Consider the following 27,113-nt stretch of genomic DNA (forward strand, 5'->3'; position numbering starts at 1 on the left):
CGAGCGACAGTGTTCACTGACAGCCGATCTGGATGCAAGGATGCTGGTGTGGCGCGTGTTGCGTGGCTGTGCAACTGTCCGGACAGGTGTGCTCGTCTCGAGGACATACCGTTGAGTAGCCACGGAGGAGACCTGGGCAATTGAAGCACGACTCCAAGTATTTTCTGTTCACTTCTGATCAGGGTCCATCTGGCATTGAATGCATACGCACGGTATGTAGCAGTTAATCATGTGTGTAGGTCCAAGGTACGGTACCTATCCCACACCGCCTAGGAGGGCAGTAACACAAACCAATCATCCGACACACATTACCCCGCTCTACACCGCTCGTCTTCAGCCTAGTCACTCCGTTCGAAGCGTGTCTCGCACGCCCCCTCTTCCCGAGTCGACATCTTAGCTCTCCCCCTACCTACATCATCGACAACCACTCCGTTCTAACGAGCCCCTTGCCATCAAATCTGTACTTCCGAGCAGCATCTCCGAGTACTTCTGGAGAATGGATTCAGTCGCAAATCCCGGAGATGAGTCGCAAGTCGCAAGGACGGCCAGGAAGAAGGTGAAGACGGCCCGGAAGAAAAAGACCAAGATAGAGATGACTTCCTCCGGGAGAGGTCGTGAGGAAATACAGGGTTTCGAAAGTATCGAACGTTCCGGCCCGTCCCGTGTGCCCCCGCCACCGCCCGCGCCCGAAGCACTGGTTGGAAGTACGCAGTGGGCGGTGATCGGAAACCGGTCCAAGTTGATGGCGGATTCGGCGAAGATACCTGCCGAGCGGGACATCGCTCCCTTAGTATTGCCAGATTTTAGGGCTGTAAGTACACAATGGAGGCTCGCCGGGGAACGGACCCGAGTATTGACGATAGATCAGGAGCGGATACCTACCGAGCGGGACGTCGATGACACATGGCTGGATAGCTGGGATGGCAGGATCCATCGATGCAGTAACTGCGATAGGCCCTTTCGAGATCAGGCCAGACTGGCAACGCACATTCGTGTCCACCGCGACGGCGCCCCTAAGATCGAGACGTACACGAGGCCGCAGACGGCCGCCAATACTAGCTGGGACCTCGAAAACCTCGAGGAAATCATGCTTGGTGGAGGCGACCTGATACTCGAAACAACGGACTATGATGGAGAGCCGGTTGGGTACCTCGTGGGGTCCCAGATCCTTTGCAATTCATCACCGGTGTTTCGTGCGATGCTGGGACGATATTCTACATCGAAGGAAGCCATCGATATGCGGCGGGCGGCTATCCTCGGACGCCCACCTGCGGTGATTGAGTTGGAGGACGACCATAACGCACTTGGGCAGGTGTTGAAGGTGCTGCATCACCGATATGACTTGCCGGAGGAGGACATTGATTTTGAGGAGCTTGCCACAATCGCCGGGATCTGTCTCAAATACGAACTGCGCAGGTCATTACAGGCACTGGCCGATCGCCTTGTTGACTCGCTGTGTCTTAAAGAGAGTCTAGGGCGCTGGCTATATTATGAAAACTGTTTGCTGATTGCTTACGTCTTTGAATACGAAAAGCTATTCGCCTCTTGTACTAAGCAAATAATTCTTGGCGACTCGTGGCTAAATGACGCACCCGAAAGAGAGGAATTTATGCCCCTCTCTGATAGTATTCCTCTCCACGTCATTGGTGAGACCCTCAGGACCTCCGACCACAACAGCAATAAACTGACGCCAAGTTAGAAAGGATGCACCACGAGCGAGCTCGCTTCGTGAAAATCCTCCGGACGCAAATAAAAACACTTCAAACGGAATGGGGTACCCCATTCTCAATAAAGTGCCTGCGGAATAAGAATCAGAGGAAATGCACGACACTCGGACTGGGGAACCTCCTGAAGACTGTCGTTGAATACAAGCTCAACGAGACGGAAACTTGGAACAAACCTCTATCGAAGATCACAGAGCAATTCAATGAAATTGTCCCTCTTTCCTTAGATTCACACATGGAATGCGATTGGGCTCCACCACTCATTAAACTTGCAAATAGTACCTATCAAGGTGTTAAGGGATTGTCACTATCGGACGTTCGTCACTCGGGTGGCTAGAATTCAGCACCCCTAACTAGAGGTACAATGACCATCTGCAATGTCTTGTTAAGACTCGGATAATAGTAACGCTAATGTATAGATGCGTCCATGTTGAGGTTTAGGCAGAGGTCGCATCGCCCTTCAAGCCCGTTTCTATAAACGAGTCTACATTCCTAGATAATACGATCTCCCCCCCTTCCACTTGGTACATGCTGTCAATAGTGGGACGCCCCAGCTTGCGTGACTTTGTCTGTCTCATTTTGTGCCGGTTTACGTCGGGGAAGGCGTGAGGTATTGAAGCTGTGCGGACTCTGTTTCTTCTCAAGTCCGCGTCCCTTCTTTATTGGTTGTCCATTTCTTTGGTCTCTTTCCGCTTCTAGAAGGCCGTTGTAGTGTGTACTTAGTTGTTTATTTCTCATTATGTTTACTTGCAAGAACGAGTATGTATCTAGTAGTACTACGTTATCACTCCACATCGCGAAACAAGTCCGTATCCAGGATATTTGGTGATTTGTTTCAGAGCTTCTCGGCGAGTGTGCCACCAGCCTGCCCAAACACTCCATTGGCTATACACGCCTCGGCCCTCTCACCGGTCGGGGCGCAGCGATATTCACTGGTCGGGGGCGCAGCGATATTCACAGGCTGACGGACTGCAAGGATGGTGCTTCGAGGTATGTAGGTATCCACGTATGCAGTTACGTGACACAAGTATACTGTACTCTATGCATGATAATAGTGACACGGACTAGTCATCACCCCGTAGTCTGCAGGTAATACCTGCCTATCTAGTAACAACTTCAATCTTCAGTCCAGCCGCCTCTTCCCACGTTCCATCGCACACGCCCGTCGCCCCGAGTCGACGTCCTACCTAGTACACCCAGACCCGCAGCCACTCCACCCGACGGACTTTTCAATCAACACCGCATCCACTGAGCATCCCCAGTGATAACGAGACGATGAGTTCGGCCGGATGCCCCGCTACTGTGCGCAAAGCCGTGTGGTCAGCAGAATCTGTGAAGGCCATACTGGAGGCGGCGGAATTTAGACGGGGCGGTGGTGGTTTGGAGCACTCGGAGAAGCCACGGCAGCCCGGGGAGTGGGTGCCCGAAGCACTGGTTGCGAGTACGCAGTGGACACCGATGCCGGCGGAGACGCGCTCCAAGGGGTTGGCTGGGAGGTGGACGGACGAATCGACGACGGACAAGGTGCCAGAATCGGGGCTTGCCGTACAGGGCGGCGATATCGGCCGGGAGCAAAGAGTCTATCGATGCGCCGACTGCGACAGAGGCTTTCGGGACAACACCACACTGGTCGTTGGTGCCGCCGGGCACCGCGCACCCCGAACGACCGAGGCGCAGACGACCGCCACCACTGCCGCCGACTTCGATATCCTCGAGGAAGTCATGCATGGTGGGGGTGACCTGATCGTCGAGACAGCAACCGAAGATGGCAAGAAGCTTGGATACCGCGTGGGATCCCAGATACTTTGCGCAGCATCACCGGTCTTTCGCGCGATGCTAGGGTGTGGGACGTTGCCTGAGGAGGCCGTTAATGTCCGACAGCCTGCGGCTATCGGCGAACTCCTACCAGCCGTAATCAAGTTGGAGGGCGACGTCGAGGCACTTGGACGGGTGTTGAGGGTGCTGCACTACCGCTACGACCTGACAAACGAGGATATCAGCTTCACGCAGTTTGTCAAAATCGCCGAGATCTGTCATAGGTACGAACTGCGTGGGCCGTTACAGCCATTGGCGGATAGCCTTACGGAGTCGCCGGACCTACAGCACAATGTGGGGGAAATCGGATATGAGGATTGTGTACTGGTCTCTTATGTGTTCGGATACGAAGAGCTCTTTGCAAATTCCACTGTGCACGATGTGATTATGCGGCGGTCCAACGAAGGATTGCTTTCTGATCAGAACCGACGACTCTCTGCCAGTACCCCTTCCGGTGTAATTGGTGAGATCTAGTTCGCCAGCAGCCAATCCCTGAGAGCAGAAGTTCGCTGACGTGACCGGAATAGAACAATTAAAGTTTGAGCTTCATGCCCGGTTGAATGCCCCCTAGACGCACATTAAAGCTCTCAAAACCGCATGGAGTAACCAGAGCTTAGTTATATGTAAGGAGGCTTCGGACAACATGCAGTGTCAAGCGCTCGGGCTGGGGAACCTCACAACGACAATCACCAAATTGAAACTTAACAAAATGGAATTCTGGCAAGGCGACTTGTACGGTATCATCTCTTCCCTCAGGGGCATTAACCCTCTTTCCCTAGGCTCGCATGGAGGATGCGACTGGGTCCCAGCATTTCATAAACAAGTAATGAGAACCTATGACAGCATTGAGGGATTGAATTTATCAGAGTTTGCTCATTCGGGGTATCGGACTCCGACACTTGGCTGGTAAGTTCAACCACTATATCAACTGTGCTATCCTTTTGGCGGTCAAGATTAGGCGTACATACTAATATCAGTGCAGAGACTTTGCACCGTGATTCATCGAGCCGCACTCATAGGGGACTGAACCAACCTTCCCGATTCATTTCTATCATGTCTCAACTTTGTGTGTTGTGATGACCTCCACTCCGCTTAACTATGTACCTAATGTATGTTTCTTTCGTGTCGTGTTTTTATTGAGTTCCGGTCCGGGAAATCATTAGTTGCCACCGTAATCTGTGATGGAGAGAGCATCTGCCCGCTCTCTCGAGTCTCATCATCCATCCTCTACAAAATAGATACTTCGGTGGAGAATAAACCCTCACTTTTTCTCTCCGATTCGGTGATTTCTCTGTGCGTGCTCTCCTTTCAATCCCGCCGCCGCCGGCGGCCGACCTGGAGGGGTGTTGGCAAACGAGCCGTCTGCAAACGAGCCGTCTGCAAGCGAGCCGTCTGCAAATGCAGTGACGGTATTGCGAGTAGATAGTATATGGTTGCTTGGCCACCAGAATAGTTACATTAAAGTCGGCTCAAGCTAACTCGGCTGGTGGGCTGGTGGGCCCCAGCTCCTCCGGCCGGGGGGTAATTAAGTTGTATGTTAGATTCTGGCCCGGGCGTGGGCTCGAAGGGCAGAACTATATTTGCTACATACGATCATCTGCCCGGGGTTTTACATTCGCGTTCAACTAATCAAGTTATGTGAGTATGTAAATAGGTAACTATTAGGCTGATGGTGAATGTTTCTTCTCTTCTCGTCTCTCCTCCTCAGACTGTACATTTCTTCGTTCTTTGCGTTCTTTATGGCTACTATAATTGTTTTGTTTTCGCTTGGGCTTGCTTGCTAGAACGAGTACATTATCACTCGTCAATACCCCGTACATACCCGCGCGAGTGAGTTGAGCCGATACTTAGCCTACTACCTACCCACAAATACGCGTATATTCTTCCAGAGTGTCCCAAAGCCACAAGGGGTGGGTCCAACTATCATGCGTGATTTAACGGCCACCTGTGACGTTGCCAGAAACAGACAAATCCCCTGGGTAGGCTCTAGAGTTCAGCCTGCCACTTCAGACACGAAACGGATCATAGAGGCAGAAATGACGTCTGCAGCGAATTGGAAGGTTGAGACCGGACCGAATAAGAAAAAGAAGAGCAAAGAGGCCGCGAGGAATGCAGCGCAGATGTGGGTCGGTGGTAGGATACGGGATTCCTCGCTACCCGAGTCCGAGCCGGTACGAGAAGCACCGGTGGAGAACACAGGATTGGCGCCGCTGCCGGGGAGCACCCGTCGTGAGACGGCGGTCGTCGGAAAGCGGATAGAAGTATCGACGGCAGATTGGACTCTGGGCTTGTCTATTCAACAGGACGTCGATACCTGGGACGAGAGAATCTATCGGTGCAGCCACTGCGATAGACCCTTTCGAAATCAACCCAGGCTGGAAATGCACAATCGTGCCCATCACGACGGTGCCGTACAGATCGAAACGGACAAAACTCTGCAGCCGGCCACCAATACTGCTGACTACAAAATCGAAGAAATTGTGGTTGGTGGAGGCGATCTGATTCTCGAAACGACGCGTAAGAATGGAAAGAAGATGGGATATCTCGTGGGGTCGCCGGTACTTGGCTCTTCGTCGAGGGTCTTCCATACGATGCTAGGACGCGCTTCGTCCTTCAAGGAAGCCATCGATGTGCGAGGTGCGGCTATCCTCGGATCCCAGCCCGTGGTCATGCAAGTGGAAGACGACTCCGAGACACTTGGGCGGGTGTTGAAGGTGCTGCACCATCGATATGAATTGTCGAAGGAGGACATCAGTTTCGAGGACTTTGTACGAATTGCCGAGATCTGTCTCAGATACGAACTGCGCGTCCCATTACAAGCACTTGCAGATGGCCTTAAGGAGTCACTGGATCTGGAAAATATTGTGACAGTAGAATCCGGGTATGAGGACTGCGTGCTGATCGCAAATGTGTTTGGATACGAAAGGCTCTTCACGGTTGCTACAAAGGAGGCGATGATGTGGTCAACGAAGGGATCGTGTTTTGAGCAGAACCAAGGGCTCTCTACCTGCACACCTTGCAGCATCACCGATGAGATCTCGCCAGCTAGGGACCCCCAGAGTCGCCATCCACTAACCCGTGGATAGAAAGGTTGGAGCAGAAGCGTGCTGGCCTGGTGAACACCCTTCGGATGCACATCCAGACAATCCAAACGGAATGGAGTGATACCCCACCCAAACAGTGTGCACAGACGCAAAATAACATGCAATGTGTAGCTCTCGAGCTTAGGCAATTCACGATGTTCATCGCAAGGTACCGGCTTAACAAATCGGCAGCTTGGGAAGGACCTCTGGGTGAAATCTCAACGAGCCTTGGAAAAATCCCGCTGCTTTCCCTAGATTCCCATTTTACATGCGACTGTGTCCTGGCACTTCATAATCTTATAAGTTGTACAAAGATGAGTATCCGGGATCTGGAGAGTATCCAGGGTCTGGAGCTATCAGAGTTTCCCTCCCAGGGAAACTGACGGTTTACTAGTAAGTATCACCACCATCTTCAATCGTACCTAGCACATGCCACACCACAATAGCTCGCACTTCACAAAATATGAAGCTAATATCAGTACAGCTATTTTCTGCCATGTGACCTCAAGATTGGGCAGTAGACTACCTTCTTCTTACTGATGTCTATCGTATCCAAGCAAACGGTTCTCATCTTTTCATTTCGATTATTATTTTCTTTGGCCTCTATCTCTTCCTATGTAGCCATTTATGATCTTTTTCACACTTTAATTTTTCGGCGAACCGAGTACCTATGAGTAAGGGTTCCAGTCGACCTCGTACAATAAACCGTTCAGAGTTCCACCTAATGGACACTTCTAGCTGGAAATCTAGCTATGCAGGTCGCACACGATTAACGATTGGCAAAAAAGAAAATAAAAAACCTCCAGCCAGCTTAACCCTATGGCATCCAGTATTCTCATCCTTCAGACGTCATCTGTGGCATCTCTCGTAGCTCCCCATCTAATCCACCAGCCAGTCCCATCTTATCGGATCTTTCCATCTCCCCGTGCCACTTGATGGCAGACAACAGTTGCCCTAAGTGATAGATACTTTGTATGTTGCTTAGCGCCACACTCACCCGCAGCCCTTGAATGCTGAAAACGCTAGCCCTCAGAGCCCTCGGAGCCCTCGGAGCCCTCGGAGCCCACAAAACCCTCAACCCGCAGTCCACACGCTCACCATCTCTTGCAAATAATCATCACTTACCTATTACACCAAAGACGAAAAACAACCTTTACAACCATCAACAGTCGACAGCCACAAACCACGATGAACAACAACGATAACCCCCCCATTAGCCACGCCGCCGACGGCAATAGCTCCAACGACAAGCTTACTCCCGACGGCAAGATCACGAACGACAAGCTTACTCCCGAGGAGAAGATATTACAGATGCAGGTATGGCTTCAACCCCTTTGTTAGTATTACCGAAGTCTAACTCCCCAAAGCCGACCCTTGAGGCGCTGACAGCGCGCCGCCGCGAGGTTGCGAATGAGATGTGCCGGAGGGACGTCGAGCTTTCTGTCATCGAGAAGGCTCTCAATGTGAAGCTGCAGGAGCCGGATGCCAAGGAAGAGGATATACAGGCCTTGGTCAACGAGATTTCAATCAAGACGGAGGAATTCGACGAAACGATGGCCGAGTCCACTCGCGTCGGAGCCAAGGTCGAACGTATCAAGCTCGATATGTACAAGCTGGTTGTGGAGGCGGAGAAATTGGACAAGGAAAAGGCGGGAGAGGCTTAGCTGAGAGTCTGGTGCTGCCTCACAGTGTGTCCCCTGGACTGGTTACATGATACCTAGGCCAGCTATTGACAACACTTCCGAATACCAGTGTCCTTCATTCCTAGAAGTCCCTACTGCGTGAATAGATTGTGTAAACTATCTATAATCAGGAAGAGAATACAAAAGAAATCCCACACCCAATACCCTTCCACGACGGTCCTACTTCGCCAATACCATGCCCTCAAGCCTACGCCCCTCTTTCCGTGCCGCATCTCTCCCCCACCACCGCCGCAATCCTAGCAGCTCCCAGCTCCAGCTCTAGCTCACTTGTATTCCGGACGTTTTCCGCATTCGCTTTCCGCTCATCGATTCGGGAATCTAGCTCGAATTTCCGATAATAGACAAACTTCTCGAGTTGGCATTTCTGCCAGTCCCAAAACTTGCTCATGCCCGCCGGCTCCGCCCACACTCCGTCGACCTTACTGACAAAGCGGGTCTTCAGCTCGTCCTGCTTCGCTGCTGCCGCCCCCTGATATCTCTCCCGGACTGCCAGCGCTGCCAGGGCAATCTAAACTCCATCACACCCTGAACCTCTCAGGGATTCTCCCAAGCAAGCCTCCCAATACATGAGCGGAAGAGAATCTCTGAACAATCCTGAGCGGGTATTACAGCGAACGTAGTAATCGTCCGAATCTCACCGGCGGTTTTGGTGTCCTAAAGGTGTGTGTAGCGCGTATTTCGTGGTATCCAGTGAGAAGGGAGGTGAGAGGAGAGGGATCATCAGTCATATTTCGCATACAGACTGTCTTGACTGCGGTGAAGTGTCCTGTGGGATGAATCTCCAAGGGTTCTATCCGCAACAGAAACCGAGTGATGTTTTGGGGTATGGAAGGCACAACACCATGAGCTCTGGTCAGAGCGCCACGGGATCAACACGGTATACCTATATTACCACGCAGAAAGAAACTTTCTTTGTTGTATAAAGCTTGATTTGGGGGAGATATTCGGTGCGCGGGAGTCTGAAATGTACGTTTTGGTGTATTAGACGTCAGTGCTCCTCGATTTTCAACGAATCGAAACCGGATAAAGGGCGAAATTCAAGCGGACTCCTTGAGAAAGTCTCCCTTTTAAAGAAACTTAGTTATGGGATTAATCTTTGGAGTTGCAACGTAAGGCGGTTGAGAAATCACATTCTAGTTGAGCCGTCTTCCGCCGGCGGTAGCTGCTTCGTTAATCGCCTTACTAAAGAACAACCGATTGCAGCATTGCTGTTTCGCCATACTCGCGCTTACTCACGAGCCACGACCTCCGATGCTTGATCATCCGAAGCCACTCACTATTTCTCGCAAGACAGCCGATTGAAGCACTGCTAAATCATCCTATTGCGCCCTGTTCTCAACTACCGACGGCCGATCTTTCGAGGACTCTCATCATGACTCAAAGAACAGCCGATTTTCCAGCAGCTATATCGCCATATTCAACCATACTTTCCACATCGAGCGACTCTTGGGTCTCTGCCGGGGCCAGGGAAGGACTGCAGAGAGGACGCGGGAATCAGTGCATACTATCACGGTCTAGTAGCTACTGGGTCGCATGTAATCAACGATTAAACAAACAAACAATTAGTCGGTCGTTTTCTGAGCTCAGCCGCCGAACGGGTTAGATGGGTGCACTGCTGCGTTGCCCAATTAGTGCAACCCTTGATATCCAGCGCCTGATCGTTTGAGGACTCTCGTTATGGCTCGTAGAACAGTCGATTAGATAGGTAGGTGTATGTACCACTGCCGGCTGCAGGGCCATAGTTCCTCAGCCCTCTTGTCGATTCTCGGCCTCGGATCTTTCTCGGAAATCTCAACCCAGCTGCCCAATGGCAGTGGACTGCTGCTCCACTACATGGCAACCCTAAATCGGAGGCCTACTTTCCTTATTAAGTCACTTCAAGGTAATGTCTCAGTTCTATTTTTCTGGAGCTTTGCGCACTGATGATTGCCCGAACGGGAAGTAAACCAAATAGAAATAGATAGAGAATTGTAGAATTATCTTTCAAGCAGAGTCAAGTCTCAAGATGCCAAATGTAAAAAGTCCACCGTCACATATCGCAATGGAACCATTAGATACCTCTTAAGTGAGACATTACTATAGTAGTTTCGCATCCCCGCCAGTGTTTAGTATAATAATAGTATGCGATATGTACGTTTCGCGGCCCTACCAATATTACTCTATATATACTCAAATAAAAGTAAACATGTACTTGATTACAATGTACTTTCATAATGTATCTATTGGTCGCGGAAAAGAATTCGTGCATGGAAGGCGTGGGGCATTGGACAACGTAGCGCCACATGTCACTCCCCTTCCTATGTATCGAACGTGCCCATACCAATCAATGGAGGTCCAGCCACTGCCACCGTGCAAGGGTTCGTATGCAGTAACGTCAAGTACGCATGTGCTCACTGAGACCCATTCCTATGATGTGTCGCTCTGGCAACCAACCAATAGAGCCGCAACCAATGTCGCGAACTGAATGAGCCATCTATAGTCGGCACATACTCTAAAGCATTACTTACCCCACTTTTCGACTCCACATTTACGTATCAGCACTGCGAGTCCGTCACTAGGGAATCCGCGATCTCACAAGCTATCTACTGTAAAGTATATTTCGACATTCCAGACTTCCCCGGCGCAACAGATTACCCACAGATCCCTGATCATCTCAAGAAGATGTCTCACGCCCAGCCCAGGAAACGAGATCGAGTGCGCGCTTTCATCAGACGATCAAAATCACGAAACGAGAAGGCGGAACAGCATGCGATAGCAGATACCAGCCCGTCGGCGACGCCCCCTTCGACGGCGAATGCGTCCGTCACCCCAAGTCTGCTCGGTGGGGTGGTTGCTCCAAACACACCGACCACATCGCTATCGGCCGGAGCACCCTCGTCGTTGACGCAGCAATTTACACCATTAACGGAGTCCTCGGTAGCAGAAGTCCAATCGCGAGGCACAGTCACGCCTACGAACATCGAAGCAACCCCAACACTTCCGCCTGCACCGCTATCTGCAACGGCGACGACGAAGAACGAGGGGCACGTCCAGACTAGAAGGGAAGGGGACCCAATTCCGGCGGTTACTAGCAACCGGGATGGCGCTCCATCGCTGTGGAGCCGGGCGTTCTGCGGCAGCGAGCTATCCTCGCAGGACCTGTCGGATGAGGAGCGCGCAATGCTGGCAGGTGTCGGTATCAAGACGGAGACACCGCTCCAAATTGCGACTACCTTGAAGGCCATGACGGAGGGAATTTTAGATGGAAAAAAAGGAAAGGATTGGAAGATCCAGGTCGGCGGAGAAGAAATCGTGATGAGAGATATCGGGATAAAAGTCCTGCTATGGGTGGACAGGTTCAAAGAGATCGGCGACATTATCGTTCAATACGATCCGGGACATGCTGCACTGCCGTGGGCGGGGTTTCGATTTCTACTGAAGGTTCACTGACTTAGCTACCCACCAGTTGAAGCAAACAACTAGCTAACGATGGTTATCACAGCTCTGCTTAGATAAACAGGAAACGGCGGAAGCGATCTTGGTTGGACTTGAGAAGACCGCCTGCATCATTGACCGGTGCGCAATCTATGAGTTTCTTTATCTCGATGAAGCAACGGCGGGGTCGGTAAACCTAGAGAAATCAATGCTCCGACTCTACACCGCAATCTTAAAGTTCCTTGCCAAAGCGATCAAGAGATCGAAAGGTGAATATCCTTACCGGTCATTCACTATTAATGTTGCCACTAATCATTTTATCACCGCAGATAGCCATATCAAGGCAGTATTCACAACCGGAGAGACTTCCAACTATCTGAACGAAGTCAAGGACTTGGAAGAAACGGTTGAACGAGATGCCGCTGTCGCCGAAACTCAATGTATGCTTTCTGGCCATGCTGTGAAAAGTAGACAATATTGACGTTGATACGATACAGCTAAGCGGCTAGAGTCCGAGAACCTTCGAGCGCTGCTGGGCGATATCAACATAACGACCTCACGCCTTGGCCTTCAAATTTATGCCATACAAGAAAAAATAGAAGGTAAAATTGTTCACGTTATTCTTTCCGAAGTGGATCCACTTACACTGTGAATAGGTTCCAGGAGGTCCGAAATCTTGGGATGGGTGTCCACGATTCCCTACCTGGACCATCACAACCTGATCACGAATGCGCGTGTAGAGGGTACCGGCGATTGGCTCTTTCGCAAGAGGGAATACTCTGATTGGAGATCATCCAGCGTTTCGAAGCTGTTGCTATTGCGGGGAATCCGTGAGTCTACCTCCTTTGATGCTGTGCCTAGTTCCCGTCTGAGCGGTCCATCTAGCTGGAGCCGGCAAGACGTATATTGCATCAAGAGTCATCGATTCTTTCCGGGATTCGACGCCTGAGAGGCTTGCGTACTTCTACTGCAATCGGGCTGAGGAGAACCGCCGGCATCCGGAAAGCATCCTAAACACGCTAGTTCAGCAGCTTACCCAGACTTTTGAAGACAACACACTCCTAAAGCCGGTCGTCGATCTTTATGAAGACCGTACGAAAAAAGGCCAAACATCTTCGCGGCTGTGTCTAAGCGAAAGCCAGGAGCTCCTCGTTCAACTCACGGATATATATCCTCGGACGACTATTTGCATCGATGCATTAGACGAAGTCGAAAAAGGAGTCCGCCTCCACCTATTGAAGGCGCTGAGGTATGTGGTTGAACGATCAAAGAATTTAGTCAAGATTTTCGCAACTACCAGGATGGACCCAGACATCGTCCGTCAATTTGAGATGTTTCCCAGGATCGAATTGCAACCCGATGACAATGCCAGCGACATTAACCAGTTCGTAGAAACGAAGCTCCAGGAGACCATCAAGTATGGACTGCTACTTGGGGGGGAAGTTGACCAGGAGTTCAAAAAAGAAATATGCGAGGCCCTTTGCGAGCGATCCAAGGGAATGTAAGTTTTGCCATGGTCAGTTCAATTACTGAAGAACCGAGCACCTGACGACTGAATTTAGGTTCCAACTAGCTGCACTCCATATCACCTCCCTCTGTGATATGTCCACTCACAAGGATGTAAGATGCAGTCTCAAAGCCCTTCCGAAAACCCTGAAAGATGCCTATACCGAAATATACAGCCGCATTCTGGCCCAGGATGGCAGCGCTCCTCGGCTGGCGATCAATGCCTTTCGGTGGATTCAATCTTCGTACGAACCGATGGGATCAGAATCCCTACTGGATGCGATTACGGCGGAAGTCAGCAGCTCGGGTGAATTTTCCCATGATACGGTGCATGCGAGTGTCCTACTGAAAGCCTGCCATAACCTCATCATCTTAGACGAAGGCCTGAACGTTTTCCGGTTTGCACATCTTTCCGTGGACGAATACCTGGAGACCCAGCTACACAAGGCCGACTGTCATGCCGAACTCGGGAAAGTCTGCCTTTCACTGCTATGCACTTCGGGTGTTTGGCAGGATTATGACACCGCTGTGGGCACGACACTGGGCGACAGCCGTCGTCACCTATTGCTGTACTCGGCGATATTTTGGCCATGGCATTACTCTCGTAGCGAAGACGGCTGTCAGATCTTGACTAGCCTCTGGAATACATTCGTATCTAATGACAACTACAAGCGATGGCACGACTACCACCATAGCTGTGTCCGACTACCGTATCGTTCAAACGAACCTTATTGGTCTAGAATTAAGGCTTGGCAGCAAGAAGGCGAACAGATTCTTTCGTCGGTCTGCATATTTGGGTTATCACGAAAATTCCACAACATACTCAAGTCCAGGCCTCCAGGGAAGGCTCGCATAGACAGTTTGCTTCTGCCGGCGTGTAAATTTGGAGACGACGATATTGCCCGGCTGCTGCTCGTCGACGGGGGAGCCGCCGCCTCGGTCACCAACAATGACGGTTGGACGCCGCTACACTGTGCCTCGAGTAACGGGCACGAGGCGGTGGCCCGGCTGCTGCTCGTCGACGGGGGAGCCGCCGCCTCGGTCACCAACAATGACGGTTGGACGCCGCTACACTGTGCCTCAAGAAACGGGCACGAGGCGGTGGCCCGGCTGCTGCTCGTCGACAGGGGAGCCGACACCTCGGCCACCGACGATCACGGTTGGACGCCGCTACACTACGCCTCGTATTACGGGCACGAGGCGGTGGCCCGGCTGCTGCTCGTCGACAGGGGAGCCGACACCTCGGCCACCGACGATCACGGTTGCACGCCGCTACACTACGCCTCAAGAAACGGGCACGAGGCGGTGGCCCGGCTGCTGCTCGTCGACGGGGGAGCCGCCGCCTCGGTCACCGACAATGACGGTTGGACGCCGCTACACTACGCCTCGTATTACGGGCACGAAGCGGTGGCCCGGCTGCTGCTCGTCGACGGGGGAGCCGACGCCTCGGTCACCAGCAATGACGGTCGCACGCTGCTACACTACGCCTCGTATTACGGGCACGAGGCGGTGGCCCGGCTGCTGCTCGTCGACAGGGGAGCCGACACCTCGGCCACCGACGATCACGGTTGGACGCCGCTACACTACGCCTCGTATTACGGGCACGAGGCGGTGGCCCGGCTGCTGCTCGTCGACGGGGGAGCCGTCGCCTCGGTCACCAGCAATGACGGTCGCACGCCGCTACACTACGCCTCGAGTAACGGGCACGGGGCGGTGGCCCGGCTGCTGCTCGTCGACAGGGGAGCCGACGCCTCGGTCACCAGCAATGACGGTTGCACGCCGCTACACTACGCCTCGTATTACGGGCACGAGGCGGTGGCCCGGCTGCTGCTCGTCGACGGGGGAGCCGACGCCTCGGTCACCAACAATGACGGTTGCACGCCGCTACACTACGCCTCAAGAAACGGGCACGAGGCGGTGGCCCGGCTGCTGCTCGTCGACAGGGGAGCCGCCGCCTCGGTCACCGACAATGACGGTTGGACGCCGCTACACTGTGCCTCAAGAAACGGGCACGAGGCGGTGGCCCGGCTGCTGCTCGTCGATGGGGGAGCCGACGCCTCGGTCACCGACAATGACGGTTGCACGCCGCTACACTACGCCTCGTATTACGGGCACGGGGCGGTGGCTAAGCTGCTCCACAACCAACAGGCCACAATGAACTAGCCAACCCTCTAACTGCCCCACCTCTCTCCCTGTCACTCATATTCATTCATGCACACGAGGTTGCTTCTCGAATCTTCTACTGTCACGATATATTGGTTACATATTGACGTAAGCTGGGTGTAGTTGGAATTTTCTAGTCTTTCTTTCTATTTCTCTCTCACATCGGCAACTTTCATTCTTGTTGGAAAGTAATTGTATATCCTTTTGGGTGGAATTTGGACTCTGGAGTGACATGCGGTGGATCGGGAACGTGATTCTACAGTCTTGACCGTGGTGGGAGAGGAGGGATTGGTTCATGTGATTGGTACATAGCATGAACGGTTGGATATAAAGCCGTAGCTACTGGTCGAAGGAGTATAATTCTAATAACTGAAGATTTGAAATCGTGCGACGATGGATATCTGTGAGCCCGCTAAATACGATCGGTAGTAGCATTGTCCGGCTCAAAGAATGAAAAAGGTCCGATCAGAAAGAATGCCGAGAGGAAAATGTACTCTTCTTTACCTCCGGCCCTGGCTCTGGCTCCGGGTACGGACTACTCGCTGCTAAGCTTCACACAGTTGCGTTGCGCAAAGTCTTAGTGGTGGTTTACATAGTAGATTCTCACTCACCTTCTAGCCATAGTTCTGATCATGATATCGATATCAGTTCCTCCGCAAAAGCAGCATCATCAGCAGCAGCGCGGTCAAGCTCGGGAGCATCATCCGCTGGCAGCACTGGGTACGGTAGTAGGTAGTACTTGCCAACCCTAGTATGGGCTTCAGCGGCGGGAGCAGTTGAGCGCGAAGTTTTCTATCATCCGTCCCACCTCAGAATCGAGTCATGTCGCGCAAAGATGGCTGCTGTTGGCCAATCCGTGCCCGGGTCATAGATGTGAATTATCGCCCCAGCGCCTCCCCACACCCCCGTCACCCACATCGGTTGTTGATTCCACGGTATGTATGTAGTAGTGGTAGAGATATGTCGGCCGGGCGTGGGTGAGTTCTGCGATGCCTACCTTGTACTTGCCCATACATACCCGGACACCTCGGGACCTAACAGGAACATTAATCGTACGAAACTACAAGGTTGCAATGCACGGAGTCTCGTCCTGGCTGCGATACAGCTCCGATGTTTCACTTTATCACCACGCGGCGTTCTCAAGAGAGAGTGAACCATTCTTTCCGAATTGAGGGTTTGTGGTGTTTTGATGTAGAGTTTTGGTGGCTTGAAGTAACAGTATATGGTCCTTCGACTACATACCTACAATGTATGTACGTAAGTAGGTTTTGGTAATAGAGTAGAGTCAATAGTACTATATACGGGCCGCCATTTTGTTGTCTGCCATCCCGACTCCCGAAAGGTGCTATAATATGAGATAATACCCGATGAGATCGGCTTGTAGATTAGATAAACGCTGGGGAAGGCTACCGTAGGTCGGTAACATCTACGAAAAGAAGGATATCTACCGCTAATAAATAGTAGAGGCGATCGGGTTAGGCTACTTTAGTCAGAGACTCAGAGGTGCCCATTACTAGTACGTACCTAGATGGAGCCCTGAGGAGTAGATAGAATTATGACAACTTCATCATCCTCTTCATTCTCTGCGTGCCCATCTAGGTACGGGATACGACAGCCGTGCCGTGCTATTATAATCTACATATTTAGCAACAGTCAAACACCAGATTACTATACTGCCCTCGTGAGCTACTTTACAGTCCAGGCGCCCCAGTTCATCCTTCCGTTGTGGAGCAATTCTAGAGTGGCGTGGTAGAGAAACCGTTGCGTGCAGTACCACTTCTCCTCCTACAACTACAGTAGAGTGATACTCCTCCCCGCCCAAGAAAACCAGCAATAGTTATCCTCTCCAAAACAACAATCCGCAAAACAACCATTCCAACAAGACAGAAAGTACTCACGCAAGAAACCGAACCCTCGCCAACCTGCCGCCAACAGGCCAAGTAGAGTACCTACCTCCTATAATAGGCACGCCACCAACCCAACCAGCCCCGGCCCATATCAACCTCACTACCCGGTACTCTATTTCGTCGACTCCCCTAGGTAGGCATCATCATCGCCGGTTCCTTACAGCATCCGAAACCGGTCTTTAGCAAGCGCAGTCGTATGGGTTTCGTTAAACCGTGATATCGGTATCACTCCGACGCGGCGCCGGCAGCCCACTCGTTTTCATTCATATTTCAGGCTTGCGTTTAATATAGTACTCTTGTCCGAGCCCAGCTGCCAGTGGCCACTCGCGCTCCCAGGCTCCCAGGCTCCAGTGCTACCTATAGGCTATTCATTCTTGCGTCGGTATGTGGTACCTTAATCCGATTCTTGGAATTTCGTCGTCGATAACCAGAGTAGAGTACTGCATCAGTAGGTAAGTACTTACTTCAGTACCTACCAATTTCTCAAACCGCGCGTGGGTATAAAGTAGAGTACGCAAGTTATACACACACCCACGGTCAGATCGGCAACCTGCTCGTCCCGAAACCCCCAGGCTCTGCTCAAATCCCCGCGATGCCCAGAGCACACTGCGAATCGCGACCGCACCAAGGACTAACACGGTCGTCAGCTGCGACGCATAGGCAGGTATTTAACCCAGAACAATAGTCGCCAAGTCCGATCCGCCCACGTGAACACGATGCTGTTTTTGTGCTTGCATTTCTCAGCACGGATCATTATTCATCTATTGGAAGTAGTAGCTACTAATCTACCTACTCTATATCTATGTAGTTGGACATATCCGTTAAAATACACACTTCATACTTCATACGCCGTAAAGCCAGTATAAACAAACACCCCGTAATAAAATTTACCACCGCTCCTGTTCTTGCTCACCGCTGCTGCTCCTCCTCCTGCTGCTCCTGCTCCTCCTCCACCGCCTTCTCCTCCGCCTCATCCCTCCTCCACCTACCAAACACCTCCCTAAACCCTCCCTTCCCCTGCACCTTCACCTTCCCCTCCACTTGCACCTTCCCCACACCAGCACCGCCCGCATCACCAACACCGCCAACGCCGCCAACACCCCCCAGCTCCACCAGCGGCCGCATACCCACCCTTCCATGGGCACAAATGAACGGCCACCTACAGTCCGCCAGTCTCGCAACCAGGGCTGTACACTCCTGCAGCGTCAGGGGGTCATTAAACATGACCGCGCCTCTGCACGCCCTGGAGTTGGCCATTTCCCGCAGCGGCGCGGGGATGCGCGCTAGGTTGCGGAACCAATCCCCGTCGCCGCCGTCTTCGTCGGTAGTGGTGGTGGTAGTGGTGGAGGGCGGAGGAGGTGGATGTTCCTCAAGGTGGTAGCAGTGTTTCCGCAGCAGCTCGATAGCCAGAAGCGGCTCAGCATTGCAGCGATCGCGAGCGACGCGCGGAAGCGTGTGGACGTGTACTCGGCTGTCACGGCCGGCGGCAACATCCACATCGTAGGCGATTCCCCAGCGGGAAAACTCCGCTTGGTAGCGGAGGAGCAGTGTGGCGTCGCGCGGGGTGATGGTGAAGATTAGCGGATTTTGCGTGCGCTGTGTGGGGTCTGGAGGAGCGGATGAGCCGGCGATCAGCTCCTGGAAAAGACGCTCGACGCGGATACGCTCGGAGGCGGCGTGTTGGTCGATTATTACTAGTAGTTGTGGCAAGGAGGTGCCCGAGGTGGAGGTACCGTCCATTTTGATCAGGATGTATTTTTGGTCGACCTGCGAAATTACGGTTGCTGTGCGGAGGCCGGCTTTAGTCAGTTTTCCGAGGCGCTGGAAGGTGCTGCTGTTGAATGGTTCTGAGACGCCGTGATGACAGCTGTGGCCATGGACGGAGGGTTCGAGTGAGACGGAGGGGATGGGAGCTTCGGTGGGTGGGAAGGCCGGGTTGGTCCATTTGGCTTGGATCTTTTGGAGAAAGTCATTGACTGGTTGCGAACTGAATGGTTTGCGTCTTTTTTCCGCAAGCGAATTGGGTTGGGTTGGGAATGTCGCGGAAATTGGTCGCTTCGTGCCTGCAGCAGATGGAGTTGTGCGTAGGCTGGTATTGCCCGTTCGCGTATTGACTTCGTAGGTCTTTCCGGATCTCGGGTCGGTCCAGTCAATCAATTCTACGGGTGCAGGTGTCGGCGTGTCACTAGGAGTACCTCTGCATGACATACTTCTATTGCTGCTGAGCCCCTTGTTTATCATCACGGATGGCTTCTTTTGATTTGTAGTATTTTTGCCCTCCGTCTCTTTGGCGTCGGGTCTGGCTGCTTTCACCCTGTTCCAGTTCGCCAGTTGCATCAGCCGTGGCGCTGCGGTGGATGTTGCTGGTTCACTTCGTCTGGAAGCAGGCGTGCTTAGTCTCGGATGTGCTTCGTCACTCGGCTCTGGTGCTTCCGAAGAAGATCGAGATCCCCTTCGAGAGTCCTCCTCTACCCTCCTGAGGGTGGGTTTGTAATGGTGCGCCTTGAGGAACTCGCAAACCAACCGCTGTAGCAGCTGGATCACCGACCGCAGATTCTAATCCTGTCAGCCCAACTCCCGGTCAAGGTGTTGATAAGCTCCTACCTCGCCCTCGACACCAGCCTTGCCATCGGTGCCCCCTTCTCCCCCCATAGCGGCTGTACCATCCCTGTATTCGATCCGTAGCACATACATCCCATGTCGATCCACGCTCTTCCGCGTACCTCCTCTCCTCAGCGTACCCTTCGCGTCAACATCCTCGACGATCCCGAACCCCGAGCCAGCAAAGATCCGATTGACCTCTCTGTGCAGTTCCGTCTCGGTGAACACCAACGGGAACCCATTGAGCGCAAGAAACTGCACCGCCTTCGAGCCGTAGCCCGTCCTACAAATCCACCCCTCAATCCTGACCCCATTCTGTCTCGCCTTGACATTTTCCCACAAGCCAGCCGCGCCAAAGACCTCGCCACCAAACACCTGCCGCAGTACCACCAGATCCCACGGCCCAGCACACGCTTTCCTCCCGCCCTTAACCGTCAGCCTCCTCGCACCACTCTCATCCCTCACCACGACGCCCACGCCCCTCGCCCTCCCGCTCACCAACAGCGCACAAACAACCTTGATCACCTCGTCCCACTCTCTTTCCACATCCCTGCCCTCCCTCGCCTTGAGGCGCACCGGCATATCGCCCCACAGCCCCTCGACCCTAACCGTGGTCCCGCTCGCCTCCAGGGCGGCATACTCCGCGGGCACGCCTTCAAACACCTTCTTCCCATAGCACCACCTCACCTGCCTGCTGGACCTCCAGCCCTGCGCGCGCGACGTGACCGAGAGGTTCGAGTGCATCGCCAGTGCCGCGAGGGCTTCGCCACGAGATCCAAAGAACCGCGCGTGCGCCGGGAATTTCGAAGTGGCGTAGAGCGTGCCCAGCAGCGGAATGTGCTCCGGGGGTATGCCGTGCCCGTTGTCGCTCACGGCGAATGAGGGGCGCGTGGGGTTGAGCGTGAGGGAGAGCTCGGTGGCGGAGGCGTCGAGCGCGTTTTGGAACACCTCTGAGATCGCCAAGGAGAGCGTGGGGAGAGTTAGACTGCTGCGGAGACGAGATATCGCGGAGGCGGGGAGAGGGACGATCGCGCGTGGAGGGCTGGGGGTCGACATTGCATTGCGTGAGTGGGCGGGAGAGGTGGATGGTAACTCATACATGGCAGGAGCTGGTGCACTCGAGCTCAGGGAGTGCGTCATGGAGCAAGCTAGGATACCCTGGCACGTGCATGACTTCGCGGTTCATCACTCGGTCGATAGTGATGCAGCCCCAAAACGCCGGAGCGGGGTTTACGGTGGTAGCTTGGAAGAGTGAGTCGCAAGGCGTTCTGGTGATTTTATTATCGCCCATTGACACAAGACCATCATAGTGACTACACGAAATTGGAGTATGAGTGTACATACAGCTTGACTTCTTGCCGCCATTTCTACTGCTTAATATCAATGTTCTTGAACCCCCTTGCCGTCTGCTCCACCGCAATCTCAACCGGCAACCTCTCCAAGCTGCTCGCACCAAAGAACCCCTTCACACCCGTCGTCCTATTCAGCACGAACTCGGCGTCTTTAATATCCGCCACCGGCCCTCCATGAACCAACACGATAGCCTCATCCTGTGCCTCCCTGACAACCGCCCTCACAGCATCCGCCATCTCCTGCACCACAGCCACGCACTCCTCGAGCCTCAGCGCCGAAGTCGCACCGATCTTCCCCTTCGTCGTGAGTCCCAGATGAATGACGACGATGTCCGCCCCCGCCTCCGCCATCATGACCGCCTCCTCAGGCGTAAACACATACGGGGCAGTCAACAATCCCAGGCGGTGGGCCTCAGCGATCATCTCTACCTCGCCCGCGAAGCCCATTCCCGTCTCCTCGAGATTCAGCCTGAAGCGGCCATCATACAGCCCCACAGTGGGAAAATTCTGCACTCCACAGAACCCCATCTCCCTGAGCTGGCGCAGGAAGCTCGGAATGTCCCTGAACGGGTCCGTGCCGCAGACGCCGGCGAGAACGGGCGTGTGCGCCACGATCGGGAGGACTTCGGACGCCATGCTGAGCAGGATTGCGTTCGCGTCGCCGTACGGGAGCAGTCCGGCGAGCGACCCGCAACCTGCCATCCGGAACCGCCCAGAGTTGTAGATTATTATCAGGTCGGTCCCCGCCGCTTCGAGGCATTTCGCGGTCAGCCCGATGCCGGCGCCGGCCCCGAGAATGGCTTTGCCGCTCGAGATGGTCGTCTGAAGCCGCGCGAGGGCTTCGGTGCGGTTGTGTGGGCGGGGCATTGCGGGGATCGAGTGGTGTGGAGTGGGATTTGGGTGTGTTGTGGTTAAGGAATCCACTGGTGGTCGGTCGAGCCGATTATGTGGAGTGCCCTAACTACACCTGATCTCGCCTGCCGGCTGATGCGCGCGGAGAAGGCCGCAGCTATCTAAACGAACTACATACCGATATCGGTATGCACACCAATAGCGGGGAATGGGTCACTACACGATCTGGAGTGAAAGCAACATACGATGGGCAGAAAGAAAGCCGAACCTAATAGAGGGAGCCGAGGCGGATGAGGACGGGGGAGACGAGAATAACAGGGAGCAGATGGAGAGATGCATCCATACGGGGCTCGATGACATAGCGGATACATAGGGAGCGGCCCGGCGGAGCTGCGGAGCGGCGGAGTGACACCGGATTGAGACTGCACGCCACGATGTATCTGCTCTGGTATATGCTTCCGAGTCTATTCGACAAGCTCCGAGGTTGAGTGATGGCCAAAACACCAAGACGCCACGTGACAGCCGCTCACTGGGCCAGTTGCGGCCCCGCCATATCGCCGACGACGTGTCGTGAGTTACATTTTGCTTTCCTTCTATAACCTATCATTACCTTCCTTGGCACGCGGAATGCGTGGCATAGGCTCGCATCCGGCCGCTCCTGCGGGCCGACAGCGAGGCCGGTCTAGTTAAAACGCCGGCATGTACTGAGACAGCTTACAGCTCACAGCTCAGCTACAACACCACCACCACATTATGCATCGCCTCATTGATATCGAACCTTAATGCCCATTCAGCTTGCCGCTTCCCACAACCCCAAGAACAAGCAAATAGCGACATCGCCCTCCCCCGTCCCTCATCCCCCAGCTTCCATTCCCATCCCATCTCCTCAACCTTCCGTCCATCTCTCCCCACCCCATCGATCTCACCACGATGGTCCTCGCCGCCCTCCGTGACCTCCTCAGCGATGAGGAGTTCTCCTACCCCATAGAGCCCTCCATCATAATCTTTGGCACATGCGACACCAAGCTCCTGCCGCTGCTAGAGCTGCGCAGCCTCCTCTCGCCACACCACCGCGTGCTCCTCGCCGACGTCGGCCGCACGCCGACCCTGCACACGCTCATCGACATCCCACAATCGAGCATCATCCCGTCTGGCGTGGAACTCTCGCACCTCCCGCGCAACGAGCTCGTAACCCTCATTTCCACCCACCTCACGACGCGGCTCTCACAACTCTACACCGCGGGGACAATCTCGGCGGCAATCTCCCTCGGCGGCAGTTCGGGCACGGCGCTCGCCGCCACCGCCATGCGCGCCGCCCTGCCCATCGGCTTTCCAAAGCTAATCGTGACGACCATGGCGTCAGGCGACGTCTCGCCCTACGTCGGCGACAGCGACATCACGCTCATGCCGTCCATCGTCGACATCGCGGGGGAGAACCACATCCTCTCGCAGATCCTGCGCAACGCCGCCGGCTGCATCGGCGGTATGGCCGCCGCCGCCATCTCCGCCGCCAACCCCAACCCCAACCCCCGCGCAACGAAGCGTGTCGTCGCAATCAGCATGTTCGGCATTACTACACCCGCAGTCGTCGCCGCACAGCGTGCCCTCGAGGAGAACGGCTTCGAGGTTCTAGTCCTGCACGCGACCGGTTCGGGCGGACGAGTGCTGGAGCGACTAGTGCGCGAAGGGCGGGTGGACGGGGTGCTCGACATCACGACGACAGAGATCGCGGACCTGTTGTGCGGCGGGGTGCTCTCTGCCGGCCCTCAGCGGCTCATGGCCGCCGCGACCAGGGGCGTCCCGCAGATTGTGAGTGTCGGCGCCACGGATTGCGTCAACTTCGGCCCGAAACAAACGCTGCCCGAAGAATGGAAGGGCAGGACGATATTGGAACATAATCCGACCGTCACACTGGTTAGGACTAGTACAGACGAGTGTAGGCGTATTGGAAGGCATATCGGCGAGACCCTGAGGAAGGCGGATGCCGAGAAGGGGAGGACCGAGGTGTGGTGTCCTGGCCGCGGGGTGAGTACCATCTCGGAGGAGGGGGGTCCGTTCCAGGATTTTGAGGCGGATCGGGCCCTCGCCGAGGAGCTGCAGAAGAGCTTGGGTGATGTCGCGTTTAGACATTTTCCGGAGGTTGCGCTGAATGATGAGAAGTGGGGAAGGGAGATGGCGGTGAGGTTGATGGAGATGATGGGGGCTGCGAGTATATAGACTTTGCGAAAAGCATGGGCCCGGGCTGTCACAGTAGGAAAAGCTTCGGGCCGAAGGGAGCAAAAGATTGATTGATTCAGCCGGGATTTGAACCCGGGTCGGGCGCAGAATGCTGGTGGCAAGCGCCCATGATACCCCTACACTACTGAATCGGTGATTTATATTACTCCTATGCCAAATGGCGATTACATAGTGTCTCAATGAGTGAACTGGTATCGATCGGCGAGACTATGACGTTGAACTTTTCCTCCCCACTTCTCCGCTGTTCCGGCTACCTACATCACCATTCCTCCCCACCACCTCCGCCAACCACCACCCACTCTCCACATCCACCACATCCACCGTATCCACCATGTCGTCCAACTACTCCGTCTCCAGCACGACCACCGTGTGTCCGCCCTCCTCCCCTCCCTCGCAATCCCGCTAACGTCCCAGCTCTCCAACGGCCTCCCCATTCCCTTAATCCACCTCGGCGTCTACGAGTCCGAGGGGCCCGCATGCGTATCCGCGGTAGTCTCCGCTTTGACCCTGGGCTACCGCGGCATCGACTCGGCGGAATGGTACGAGAACGAGTCTCTATGTGGGGACGGTATCCGGTCGTTCCTATCCTCGCACCCGCAGCACTCGCGCGAGGAGATATTCTACACCACGAAGCTGCGCGATAACGGCGGGTATGAGCATACCAAACAGGCGATACGCAAGAGTCTAAGCGAGTGTGGGCTGGGTTATATTGATATGTACCTACTACATGCGCCGTATGGGGGGAAACAAGTGAGGAGGGAGTGTTGGCGTGCGGTTGAGGAGGCGGTCAAAGAGGGGTTGGTCAGGACCGCGGGGGTGTCGAATTTTGGGGTCGGGCATGTAGGTTTTCCAGTGATGGGGGTTGGGGGCGGGCTAGGGAGGGGCAAGGCTGATGAACGGTAGTTGCGCGAACTCATAGCGGCGCCAGACCTTGCACTCCGGCCGGCGGTCAACCAGATCGAGCTGCACCCGTTCAACACGCAGCGGGAGATCGTCGAGTTCTGCCGGGCGGAGGGGATCGTGATCGAGGCGTACTCGCCGCTCGTGCGCGGGCTCAGGTTTGAGCATCCGGTGATCGTCGAGTTGAGCAAGAAGTATGGCTGCTCGCCCGCGCAGCTGCTGGTGCGCTGGGGCCTGCAGAATGGATTCGTCGTCCTGCCAAAGAGTACTAAGCAGGAGCGCATCAAGGAGAATGCCGAGGTGGCCGGGTTTGAGATCTCGCAAGAGGACATGGATAGGCTTGCGAACTGCCATGAGAAGTTGGTTACTGGTTAGTGCTTTCCCCCGGATCATCCCCCGTGAATAGCGCTGATAGGGACAGATTGGGATCCGACGGATTGCGAGTAGTGGATGGGATGGATGAGGTGGATTAGGCGAGTGACGGTTGTTTGTACATACTCTTCCTCTTCACAAGTAGCTCTATCTACATGTCTACGTCCGCAACAGTGTCCGCAACAGTGACTACACCAGTGTCCGCACCAGTGTCCGCAACAGTGTCCGCAACAGTGCCCCACGCCCTGCCGCCCACCATCTCATCAGCCCACCGCTTCGCCTCCTCCTTCTCCATGCCACCCCTAACCAGCAGCGTCTCGACAACCTCTCCCCCAAACCTCTGTCCCACAATCCCCGTCCCATCAACCCCGTTAACCTCCTCAACCACACCCTTATCCGCGACCACCTCACCCACGGGCAAGCGCATCGTAAACTTCGGCGTCTGCCCATAAACCCACTCCTGGCTCTCCATCTTCCTCACAGCTTTCATTACCAGCTCCTTCTCCATGGCCTCTTGCTCCCCCACCACCGCAATCCCAGCGTTCCCATAGAGGGTAGCAAACTCCTCCACCGCAGCACTGACAAACTCCTTCGCGTCGACGCCAGTATTGGTGACGGGACTGGGCACACTCGCGACGCCCCTGGCCGTGATCACGTCCTTGGCCGGACACTTCAACAGCTCCTTGACCCTATCCAAATCCGTCGAGAGCAGCATCGTGCCATGGTGATAACTCCGCAACCTCGTGAGCTTATACGCCGATCCGGACACCTTCCTACTCCCCTCGACCTCTGTATCAATCTTCTCCTTGAGCTTCTTGGTCACCTTGCCTTCGGGCAGCACCACGATATCGTGTCTCGCATTGACCGCGGCGCCGGCGACGCCCAGCTGCCGCAGCACACGCACCATGAGCTTCGCATGCGTATCGCGGTTAAACTCCGCGGTCGGCACAGTGACGGAGTAGTTAACGTTGCCCTGGTCGTGGAACACGGTGCCGCCGCCGCTGAACCGGCGGAGCAGGTGGACTCCTGGCGTGCGCAGCACGAGCGAGTGGTGCGTCTCCACCCATGGGTTCTGATTTCGGCCGAGGATCAGCGCGGGCGTGTTGATGTACACCAGCAGTGTCCGTGTCGTCTCCGGTAATGACGTGAATAGGTAGTTTTCGAGCGCGAGGTTCAGGTGCGGGCTTTGGGAGAGCGATAGGTAGATCTGCGTGCTGATTGGAGAGGTCAACAGCGCGCTGAAGGTGTGGGTTGGGCGTAGGAGGCCTCGCGAGGGGGACATCGTGGGATCGATCGGCGGAGGTGGGGTGGGGGATTGTGTGGGAGAGGTGGGAGTGGGAAGTGGTGGGGCTGAAATTGCGGATTATTGGAGGGATTAGGCGATGTGCGCAGGAACACGCATGCGGATTAGCTCGGGTGGAAGCCGTGGCGGATAATTGTTCGCGATCGATCGATAAAGCAGGCGACCACGACGGACGGCAGA

The 27,113-nt window shown here is 54.5% G+C and overlaps 9 protein-coding genes and 1 non-coding gene across 10 annotated transcripts; 6 read left to right on the forward strand and 4 right to left on the reverse strand.

Annotated features, from left to right (window-relative positions):
* The first annotated feature begins 258 nt into the window (after positions 1-258).
* On the forward strand, positions 259-2,160 carry BZA05DRAFT_169275 (uncharacterized protein). The gene is made up of 3 exons (XM_051479185.1): positions 259-811; positions 869-1,646; positions 1,700-2,160. Exons 1-3 carry the CDS (start codon positions 497-499, stop codon positions 2,059-2,061), a joined length of 1,455 nt encoding a protein of 484 aa, XP_051343210.1. The 5' UTR covers positions 259-496; the 3' UTR covers positions 2,062-2,160.
* Positions 2,161-2,908: 748 nt separating this feature from the next.
* On the forward strand, positions 2,909-4,342 carry BZA05DRAFT_169294 (uncharacterized protein). The gene is made up of 2 exons (XM_051479186.1): positions 2,909-4,002; positions 4,067-4,342. The coding sequence occupies exons 1-2, from the start codon at positions 3,000-3,002 to the stop codon at positions 4,108-4,110; spliced, it is 1,047 nt and encodes a 348-aa protein (XP_051343211.1). The 5' UTR covers positions 2,909-2,999; the 3' UTR covers positions 4,111-4,342.
* A 764-nt stretch (positions 4,343-5,106) lies between these two features.
* On the forward strand, positions 5,107-6,625 carry BZA05DRAFT_460530 (uncharacterized protein; the record flags this gene model as incomplete). Its single annotated transcript, XM_051487660.1, has 1 exon — positions 5,107-6,625. The coding sequence occupies exon 1, from the start codon at positions 5,465-5,467 to the stop codon at positions 6,623-6,625; it is 1,161 nt and encodes a 386-aa protein (XP_051343212.1). The 5' UTR covers positions 5,107-5,464.
* A 4,922-nt stretch (positions 6,626-11,547) lies between these two features.
* On the forward strand, positions 11,548-13,683 carry BZA05DRAFT_332021 (uncharacterized protein; the record flags this gene model as incomplete). Its single annotated transcript, XM_051480618.1, has 6 exons — positions 11,548-11,745; positions 11,807-12,199; positions 12,257-12,341; positions 12,396-12,569; positions 12,625-13,240; positions 13,302-13,683. Coding segments are annotated over 6 exons (1,848 nt in total), but the record flags the coding sequence as incomplete, so codon positions are not given.
* Positions 13,684-18,224: 4,541 nt separating this feature from the next.
* BZA05DRAFT_332189 (uncharacterized protein) lies at positions 18,225-20,972 on the reverse strand (the record flags this gene model as incomplete). Its single annotated transcript, XM_051480635.1, has 2 exons — positions 18,225-19,871; positions 19,920-20,972. The coding sequence occupies 2 exons, from the start codon at positions 20,970-20,972 to the stop codon at positions 18,225-18,227; spliced, it is 2,700 nt and encodes an 899-aa protein (XP_051343214.1).
* Positions 20,973-21,169: 197 nt separating this feature from the next.
* Positions 21,170-22,231, reverse strand: BZA05DRAFT_169386 (TIM-barrel enzyme family protein). The gene has a single exon (XM_051479188.1). It carries the CDS (start codon positions 22,133-22,135, stop codon positions 21,284-21,286), a length of 852 nt encoding a protein of 283 aa, XP_051343215.1. The 5' UTR covers positions 22,136-22,231; the 3' UTR covers positions 21,170-21,283.
* A 601-nt stretch (positions 22,232-22,832) lies between these two features.
* On the forward strand, positions 22,833-24,475 carry BZA05DRAFT_169384 (uncharacterized protein). The gene has a single exon (XM_051479187.1). The coding sequence runs from the start codon at positions 23,051-23,053 to the stop codon at positions 24,335-24,337; it is 1,287 nt and encodes a 428-aa protein (XP_051343216.1). The 5' UTR covers positions 22,833-23,050; the 3' UTR covers positions 24,338-24,475.
* On the reverse strand, positions 24,410-24,489 carry BZA05DRAFT_t41. Its single transcript has one exon. It is a non-coding gene; the product is annotated as a tRNA-Gly (tRNA).
* Positions 24,490-24,546: 57 nt separating this feature from the next.
* On the forward strand, positions 24,547-25,866 carry BZA05DRAFT_387716 (NADP-dependent oxidoreductase domain-containing protein). Its single transcript, XM_051482606.1, has 4 exons — positions 24,547-24,725; positions 24,773-25,198; positions 25,262-25,628; positions 25,680-25,866. Exons 1-4 carry the CDS (start codon positions 24,690-24,692, stop codon positions 25,703-25,705), a joined length of 855 nt encoding a protein of 284 aa, XP_051343217.1. The 5' UTR covers positions 24,547-24,689; the 3' UTR covers positions 25,706-25,866.
* Positions 25,782-26,912, reverse strand: BZA05DRAFT_331933 (uncharacterized protein; the record flags this gene model as incomplete). Its single annotated transcript, XM_051480613.1, has 2 exons — positions 25,782-26,429; positions 26,472-26,912. 2 exons carry the CDS (start codon positions 26,910-26,912, stop codon positions 25,782-25,784), a joined length of 1,089 nt encoding a protein of 362 aa, XP_051343218.1.
* Between the last annotated feature and the right edge of the window lie 201 nt (positions 26,913-27,113).

Source organism: Tricharina praecox (genome assembly GCF_024521635.1).
Source record: "Tricharina praecox strain CBS 144465 chromosome Unknown BZA05scaffold_3, whole genome shotgun sequence".
Taxonomy (NCBI): Eukaryota; Fungi; Ascomycota; class Pezizomycetes; order Pezizales; family Pyronemataceae; genus Tricharina; species Tricharina praecox.

Bases quoted from the DNA above. Each gene is read 5' to 3' on its own strand.
- BZA05DRAFT_169275 (XM_051479185.1), top strand. From the start codon at position 497: ATGGATTCAGTCGCAAATCCCGGAGATGAGTCGCAAGTCGCAAGGACG. The intron at 812-868 runs GTAAGTACACAA...ACGATAGATCAG, and splicing joins TATTGCCAGATTTTAGGGCT to GAGCGGATACCTACCGAGCG. The intron at 1,647-1,699 runs GTGAGACCCTCA...ACGCCAAGTTAG, and splicing joins TATTCCTCTCCACGTCATTG to AAAGGATGCACCACGAGCGA.
- BZA05DRAFT_169384 (XM_051479187.1), top strand. From the start codon at position 23,051: ATGGTCCTCGCCGCCCTCCGTGACCTCCTCAGCGATGAGGAGTTCTCC.
- BZA05DRAFT_169386 (XM_051479188.1), bottom strand. From the start codon at position 22,135: ATGCCCCGCCCACACAACCGCACCGAAGCCCTCGCGCGGCTTCAGACG.
- BZA05DRAFT_387716 (XM_051482606.1), top strand. From the start codon at position 24,690: ATGTCGTCCAACTACTCCGTCTCCAGCACGACCACC. The intron at 24,726-24,772 runs GTGTGTCCGCCC...CTAACGTCCCAG, and splicing joins CCGTCTCCAGCACGACCACC to CTCTCCAACGGCCTCCCCAT. The intron at 25,199-25,261 runs GTAGGTTTTCCA...GATGAACGGTAG, and splicing joins CGAATTTTGGGGTCGGGCAT to TTGCGCGAACTCATAGCGGC.
- BZA05DRAFT_169294 (XM_051479186.1), top strand. From the start codon at position 3,000: ATGAGTTCGGCCGGATGCCCCGCTACTGTGCGCAAAGCCGTGTGGTCA. The intron at 4,003-4,066 runs GTGAGATCTAGT...TGACCGGAATAG, and splicing joins TACCCCTTCCGGTGTAATTG to AACAATTAAAGTTTGAGCTT.